This window comes from Xenopus tropicalis, chromosome 4 (assembly GCF_000004195.4).
Source record: "Xenopus tropicalis strain Nigerian chromosome 4, UCB_Xtro_10.0, whole genome shotgun sequence".
Classification (NCBI taxonomy): Eukaryota; Metazoa; Chordata; class Amphibia; order Anura; family Pipidae; genus Xenopus; species Xenopus tropicalis.
In genome coordinates, this window is record NC_030680.2 from 93,571,010 (window position 1) to 93,580,160 (window position 9,151).

The 9,151-nt window shown below is 40.2% G+C and overlaps 1 protein-coding gene across 1 annotated transcript; it reads right to left on the reverse strand.

Moving 5' to 3' along the window:
- Nucleotides 1–2,172: 2,172 nt before the first annotated feature.
- Nucleotides 2,173–2,718, reverse strand: tmem275 (transmembrane protein 275). Its single transcript, XM_031901333.1, has one exon. It carries the CDS (start codon nucleotides 2,716–2,718, stop codon nucleotides 2,173–2,175), a length of 546 nt encoding a protein of 181 aa, XP_031757193.1.
- Nucleotides 2,719–9,151: the final 6,433 nt, after the last annotated feature.

Sequence of the window (9,151 nt, forward strand, 5' to 3'; positions counted from 1 at the left end):
CTTCTCCAGCAGAATCCTGCATTTCCAAAAGCACCGATTTTTTTTATACTTAATTTTGAAATTTCACATGGGGCTAGCCATATTCTTCATTTCCCAGGGTGCCACAGTCATGCGACTTGTGCTCTGATAAACTTCAGTCACACTTTACTGCTGTGCTGCAAGTTGGAGTGATATCACCCCCCTCCCAGTAGCCGATCTGCAGAACAATGGGAAGGGAGCAAGATAGCATCTCCCAGTAGTTATCAAAATAGCACTCAATAGTAAGAAATCCAAGTCCGGCTTGGGACTCTTCCAGTTACTTGGGAGTAGTAGGTTATCTGAAAGCAGTTCTAATGTGTAGTGCTGACTCCTTCTAAAAGCTCATAATCAGACACAATGCACAAAAAAATACATTTGTTGGTTCAAGAATAAAAGTTTAAATGGTAGAGTGAATTATTTGCTATGTAAGCAGTGTAATTTGGAAATAAAATGTACACCATAAAGATCATGTTTTCCTTTAAATGTGGCCCTTTTGACCATAATTTAATCAGAAGACAGTACATGCCTATAGATGGCTCCACAGCTTTCCCGTCTTATTTGCCAAGATAATAATATTAATTTAGACAAAAATAAATTGCACTGATTTTCTCTATTCAATCAAGAATATCCTTTTTACTCTTGTTCATTGCCCACAAGCATAGCTGACAGAGTAAAAAAAAAATAGCTGAAAGAGTAAGGAGGCGTTACGACTCATTGCACAAATGCTGATGCCCCATCAACCTACTGAGAAGGGACATTGGTAACACATGTAACACACTTTTATCAAAATCCAGTAAAACTGCCCAACCAGACTTGTGCACATGTAGGCACTTCTATCAAGCTACTTAGAAGGAGGATAGAAATGTGCAGACCACTGCATGCTGCAAGTTAATAAATAATCAAATTAAAATAATGATGACATAATAGTGTTAGTGGGAAAAACACATCATACTGCTTGTCCATACAACTATTTATTTATGCAAACATATTAAAATAATGAAATACACCCACCAGATAATACTCAGCTGTTCCTATGCTGTTAGTCTGATTACTGCAAAGGTCAGTCAAGGAAGAACAATCACATTACCTCCCTGGGGTTGTGCATTTAGGAAACAGAGAGTAAAGGTTAAACAAGCTATGGTGTATAATATGGAATGATGTAACAGGGCACATGAAGGAGACTTTAAATTGAGACATAAAACAACTGAAATGTAACAATCGCCATATGTGAAGATACTGCAGTAAGTGTGCTGATTATTTATATAGTACCATGCTTCTCTTGTCGAAATTAAATGATTTGTACTTTAAAAACCATTTTTTTCATGATCTTTAAACTTGTACTTTGATGAATCTGGCCCTATGTGTTGTAAATTCTGTAAAATGCTTGAACCTGATATTTTTGATCTTTGGGAAAATAGGGCATATGGCGTGTGGAATATAGTTGGGCTAATGACACAGGTCTGTGACTAATGCAGGACAACATTTTTAGGTGACACCCACCTGCCTCTCTTTTGAATGATTTGAGGCAATTCCTAGACTTTAGTAATGCAGTTTTCTTTAGGAATAGTGTAGCAACAAATTCAATATCACCAACAGATTCACCAACTCTGTTTTGCTTTGCACATCTTAAAGGTCCTTTTGCACCATAAAACAGTAAAATATCAGTTTCATCAGCCTGAGGTTTTGAACGTGACATTAAAATGAATTTATTCTAAACAAAGGAATTCTTATGTTACTTCCATTACACAAAACTCATCGAACAAATATTGTGTCAAGTAATTAACAGCAGGGAAACACTATATTATGCATGGACTTAACAAAAACACCTAAGAGCCCAGACTTTTTTAGACAATTACAGTTAAAATACTTAATACAATCACAGAAGAAAATGGACAAAAGGAACAGAGGACACTCTAAGCCTGGTAGGTTCATTCACCATTGTCTATTTGCCCAAGATCCATGATTCAGAAACCGTAACGAGGTACAAATCAGTCGTTGCAAATTAGATTTTTTTCCTCACCTTCATTTTTACCTTTGCTATCTATCTCTGAAACCACCGTCATAACTGTAGAACTCTGACCCTAGGCTGTGGCTGCAACACAAATGTTACAGCGATAAAAGATCATTGCCACTGCGTTGATGGCCTTGCTGTAGTTAAGTGACAGGATCTCTGGGTAAATTTAGCTGTATTGATTCCCCTCCTGCTGTAAATTTAGCAGCTGGCCCATTTGCCTCCATGGTGAAAAGTTTGCACATTTTTGAGTTTTCATGTACAGGTGATGATTTCCGCGAGGACACGGGAGAATTAGTTGGGCTCAGCTGAACAGCAGTGGTGTCCTGTACTGTGTGTTCACTTGTTTCTATTTCAAAGGCTGCATTGCCTGGCTTTATAAAACCAATGTTAGAACCTGGTTTAGACTTTCTTGTGCCATGGGCTGGAGGTCTCCGACTACATATACAGCAAGCTCCAAAGAAAGTGAATGCCACCACAAGCAAGATAGGCCCAATAATAATGGGAGGGTTGTTCACAGGCAGAAAAGTCCCAAATGCAAATGCGCCTACTAATGTGATGTTGATGCCCGCTAACATTATGCAGAGTCCACAGGCACAGCACAAGGCAGGCGAGGGAAGTCCGTGAGGCCTTGTCTTTTTCTGAGCAGGCTTTTGGGCCAGTGATGAGTTGCTCTTATCAGTGAACATCATTTTATTCCATTAAGCGATCAAACAATTTTATTCTTTCAGGCTTTTCACCAGCAACATTTCATCTGTTCTTGCCATCCCTCCAAGATCCCTGCGTAAAAAAAGGAAATAAATCAGGCTTAAGAATTCACTGCACAATGCTCTCCAATATCAGCTTAGACATTGCACTTAATATCATGCCAGCAAGAGGACAAAAGAAGCTGAAAGTGCTTGGTCAGAAAAGAGAGATAATTGCATTGTTTTTTTATGTGAAAAAGGGAGGCTGAACAGAGTTCCATATCATAAATACATATATATATATATAATGCTCTCTCCTCTCTCCAATAGCTTTTTAGTTCTACCAGTCTTTTTAAAATGTGAATTTTAAAATGACTAAGTTTCCCCTGTGAATTAATTTGTATGCCCAACTATCATGTTTCCCAGTGGAATTCCTGTAATTTACAATACTAACTTTCTGATCTGCTACAATTTAATACAGTGCTGTCCAACTGGCGGCCCGCGGGCCGCATGCGGCCCGCGACCCCCCTCTGTGTGGCCCCCCACCTGTCTGGCTGCTTTGATGGCTTACCTTTGAGTAAGCATTAAATGGTATCAGTACTGAGATTAACTGGCCCCCTGCATGGTTCTCACCTCAGATTCAGGCTGTAATCCCCCTGTATTGTTTAAAAATGTAATCCCCTGTGTTTTTCACACCTTTTAATACCTGCATTGTTCTACCCCCTGCAGTGTTTACACCTCAGGCTCAGACTGTAATCACTCCCATTGTTCACTTCTTCACACCTCAGACATAGGTACTGTAGGCAGAGTATGGCACATACAGCCAGCATAGGGCAGGTAGAGTATGGAACATACAGCCAGCATAGGGCAGGTAGAGTATGGCACATACAGCCAGCATAGGGCAGGTAGAGTATGGCACACACAGGCAGCATAGGTCAGGGAGGGTATGGCACACACAGGAAGGGTAGTGCAGGCAGAGTATGGCACACACAGTCAGGGTAGGGCAGGCAGAGTATGGCACACAGAGGCAGCATAGGGCAGGCAGAGTATGGCACATACAGCCAGCATAGGGCAGGTAGAGTATGGCACACACAGGCAGCATAGGTCAGGGAGGGTATGGCACACAGGAAGGGTAGGGCAGGCAGAGTATGGCACATACAGCCAGCATAGGGCAGGTAGAGTATGGAACATACAGCCAGCATAGGGCAGGTAGAGTATGGCACATACAGCCAGCATAGGGCAGGTAGAGTATGGCACACACAGGCAGCATAGGTCAGGGAGGGTATGGCACACACAGGAAGGGTAGGGCAGGCAGAGTATGGCACACACAGTCAGGGTAGGGCAGGCAGAGTATGGCACACAGAGGCAGAATAGGGCAGGCAGAGTATGGCACACAGAGGCAGCATAAGGCAGGCAGAGTATGGCACATACAGCCAGCAGAGGGCAGGTAGAGTATGGCACACACAGGCAGCATAGGTCAGGGAGGGTATGGCACACAGGAAGGGTAGGGCAGGCAGAGTATGACACTCTGCCTGTGTGTGCCATACTCTGCCTTCCCTATGCTGTCTCTGTGTGCCATACTCTGCTTGCCCTATGCTGCTTGTGGGAGGTGAACCTGGCAGGGGTTTGTTGTGGGAGTTTGTTAGCAGTTGGAAATAGCCATTAAATGGTCCCTAAGGTGTGTAATTATGTACTGGGGGTTGCTCTGCTATCCACAGGGGAGGAGGAGGCATATGGAATTTAAGGGTATATCTTAATATGACATAATTCTTTCACATATGAATGATGGTTGATATCCCCACTGTAAGGACCAAGCATTTGGGATTTTGCTGTGCTACCACCATTGTGATAAAATAGGTGTGGTTTGAAGTGGGTGTGGTTTCAAAAAGGGGAGTGGTCAAAACTGGCTTCCATTAGCGGCCCTCCACCATGTATGCTAGAGAAATTCCGGCCCTTGGCACCGTAGAAGTTGGACAGCACTGATTTAATACATTGGTTGCTAATTATTGCGGCAGCATATGAGAAATGGTAGCAACTAATTTATCAAACTGAAACATAGAGAGCATGCTCAGAAGAGCTAAAAATTAATATGAGTAGAAATGCCATATTTTATATACTGAACTTGTTGTACCAGCCTAAAGGTTAAACTGAGCCTTCAAATTTTTCACAGAAGCTCCATATCTTGGATTTTGTTAGGAATGTCAATGACATTCACATGCCCAGTGTGCTCTGGCAGCTGTTGAGAAGCTAAGCTTAGGAGTTGTCACAAATTTTCAAGCCGCAAATTAGGTTTGTCATATAAGCTGATTACAAAATATGATGCTAATTGCACTGGTTTGTAGCCTGTTATGTGGTTATTATCTGTATTACTTAGTATTAAGCCTTATATTGTGACATTTATATTCTGTATATACAGTATATCAGTGATCCCCAACCAGTGGTTTGTGAGCAACATGTTGTATTTTTGAATTCCTGGCTTGGGGGCAAGTTTTGGTTGCACAAAAACCAGTTGTACTGCTAAACAGAGCCTCCTGTGGGTTGCCAGTCCTCATAGGGGCTACCAAATAGCCAATCACAGGCCTTATTTGGCACCCTCATGAACATTTTTCATGCTTGTGTTGCTCCCCAACTCTTTTTACATTTGAGTGCGGCTCACGGGTTAAAAAGGTTGTGGACCCCTGCAGTATATTGTAAGTCTAAGCTTAGCAGCACAGAGCATGTTCAGTGAATCAGCAGAAAAGAAGATGGGGAGCTACTGGGGCATTTTTGGAGGTAGGTGAGTTGGTCTGTCTCCTGGCTTACTTATTCGCTAGAGGGAAGAATTATAGGTTGCAAAATGACACAAATTTATTTTCAAAACTGGTGAACCACTGTTTTGGGGTGCAGTCACCAAAATCTCCCTGAACACAGTAAAAAGTTCTCCTGCTAAAGACAAAATTTAAATAAAACATTGTACATAATCTGTTCTAGACCAACTTTTTTGGGTCCTTGGAGCTGATTCTACATGTTCTGTGATTAACTGTGCACAGGGTACTAAATCAGTTCATAATACATTTGCTTGGTTGCACATCTATAAATATGGTGTTGTAAATATTCATTACAGGATATGGTCTGTAGGCTGTAAGTATGTGTGTTTTAATTACATAATGTGTGTTGGGTTTATTGCTTGTGCCGGTAATGGTGTTTGCATAGTATTACCACTCTGCTAACACCAAGATTGCATATGTATACGCATTAATAAGAAAATAAAAGCATAAATAAAATAAAGAATTTACGGACATTGTATTTAATGTACCAGTTAGAGATTATTGTTGTGGGGTATCTTTGATGCATGGCTACCATCCTCTCTCTATGAAATATCATGCTAGTGCCCAGTTTGTTTTACAATAGCTGGTCCTGTATACTTATTTCTGTTGGTTTGTGGTGGATGCAAAGACATGTCTTACTGGGAAATGTTGATGGGAAGAAATCATTTTTTATTGAGTCAGACAGCTCTGAGCACAGCCATATGTATGACTGTTCAATAACATTAAATAAATGTAAAATAACATGATTATAGTTACCTTTTAAATAATGTATTTGATGCAATGCATAAAATGTTTGTGATAGAGCTTGGATCCCTGGGAAATCTGTTGTTTATCTTTCTATCCAAGATCTGAGAGATTCATTATGTTATTATCGTGTTAACAGGAGACATATCTTAATTAATCTCCTGCTGAATAAGTGGAGATGTGCACAAAGAAGACAAATTCAGTGAATATAATTTATATAAATCCTTATGGAATCTAAAGCTGCCTTTAGAAGATACATTCACTGCCTGTGGATATCTTGGGGTCCAGTATAGAAATCTTTTAAAAATCCACAAACTGAAAAAGACATTGAATAAATTCTTTGTATCACAGATGGCTTTGTAAAGTCCAAATATATCCCATGGATGAGAAGCATCCACACAAATAGTGAGTCATGATTCATGAATCAAATGTGTGTAGGACTTCAGCTCTCACCAAAGGGAAGACTGCCTACATGCACAGAAATGTGCAGCATGCTCATGTAATAATACAATTCAATCTGAAAAACAGACTGCAATGGGCAAAAGGCGGGGGCAAATACAACCCCTTCACATACCACAGCCACTGACATCTAGAACATGATGCCACTCAGTGACGTAACTATAGAGGAAGCAGGTGGACCAAGACTGCAGGGTTTGCTTCCTCTATAGTTGTAGAAATCCATGCTTGCTCTCAGGTGACACACAAGCAAGCAGATGGGTGGAAATGGGGGTATGGGCAGGTATGGGTTACTGTGCATGCCTGGGGGTGGGGCACCGCTGCACATGCATGCCACTGGTTACCCTGCAACAATATTATAAGGTGATGGAAGCTTAACTCTTTTAGAAATGATTGGGTGAAAATACAACAAATAATGAGGCAACACAAGAATTATAGCAAAGGATAAGCAAGATACAGTCAAATATGCATATGTTACCGGCAAGGAGATAGAAATTGTGAAGTATAGTCTCATTAAACAAGGGACTCCCTGACTGGTTGTCCCACTTCTACAAGGCATAGGTAGTTATCCAAGGGCTCAACTTGGACTTCTATACCAAAGCCAATAAGGGAATTACCTCTGTGGTTCCCCTACAAGACCGAAACAAGATCCAAGACCAAGATCAAATTTCTGAAAACCCTGTTAATTGGAATTATCATCAAGTAATACAAGTATAAAACCATTTTATGGTTTATGAAAAAAATGGATCAAGCCAGTTCAACAAAAATGACCTTTTATAAAGGAAGAAAGTACATCAAATTTAGCTTTTCATTGCTTGTATATCATTTGCAACACAAAAACAGAAGTGGACAGCCTCAGTTGCCCACTTATGTGCCCACAATAAACATATGAACCGCATATTTCTTCCCATATACAGAGAAATCTCACTCTGCCACTAAAGAAGTTGCAGGATATGTCTTCTAAATTACAAAGCAAGAGCAGAGAGCAAGTTAAACCACAAGGACATGCCGAAATCGTACTCACACACTCCATATTTTTGTATACTCAAATAACAACCCCAACTTTATACAGTTATTACTTGTTTATTTTCAAATGAAATCAATGTTATACTGTTACTATAATGTAATATGGGAGGAGCAGTAATACTTAAAGTGACATAAAATATACTCATACATACACAATTATTTTTAGGACTGCATCTTGATCCACATGCCAGCTTGGTGCCTACATTTAAGCGGCTAGGCAGAAGCAGCTGCATTTCTTTTTTCTGTTACACCAGCTGAGTTAAAAAATAGAGAGGTGTTATAAATGGATCATAATCCACATGGGTCAAAACTATGAGTGGCTCATCCCAATTCAGAGACCAACGGGGAAGGACAGTGACATAGTAGATTAGAGCTAACTAAAGAACCAATGTAAATTCATGCACAAAGGCTGCAACAATCATGATAATAAAATATCAAATTATATAAATTCAGGTAAATCAGAGGAAAAGTGAGCTGAGTGTAACCTGTTCCATCTGGAATTTACCAATTCTGCTCCTTCTGTTTTCTTTTTTTCCTTTTTCTCCTCTTTGACCTTTTCTCCTTTATCAATCTATCTTCTTCTTCTGCTTTCCTTCTGTCTACATCTCTTTCATCTCTTACCTCCTTCCCCATTTCTCTTCTCTCCCTCCTTAGTATTTCATGATCTTTTGTTACCTTATCCTCATTGTTTCTCTTTTCTTTCATTTTACATTTTTTCATTGTCTCCTTTCAGTTTTTTATATTTCATCTTTTTTAACTTCTTTTTATTACCAATGCCTTTTTTCTTCTCCCAATTCATTATCTTTTTTTCTCCCTTCAAATTGAATTCTTGTTTTCTGCCAGATGTACTACAATTCCTACCCACAGTTACTTATCCCTGTTTTCTTTATAAATCATACTTTCTCCTGCTCCTTGAAACAGACAGAATAGAATGTTCCACTTCTGACAGTCTAAGCAGGTGCCAAACAGACTTTGTGATATATGCCTTATTCCATAACTTCCTGGGCTGTATTTAGGTCTGGTACTGCCCTAGACACTGGACCTCAGTCCATTCCCTCCTATGTCCAGTGATTAGTGCATGTGCACATGGCTTATCTGTCTTGCACATGTGCCAATCACTGGACACAGTGGACCTCCTCTTCTAGGACTGGGCTGAGATTCAAAATAAGCCCTGGTATTTCAAGTACACAGAGGCCTAAAAAGCCCCCCAGCCCAATAAATATAAAATATAGGTATCTACCATGTAGTGGTTCTCCCATAAAACTGTCACCCAAGGCACAGGCCCACAGGTGCCTATATGTATATATGGCCATGATAGTTTATGCCATGAGATATGGCATGACAGTGTATATCTCATTCTTTAGTACAGCAACCAATATATCTTACTATAGAGACATAAGCAT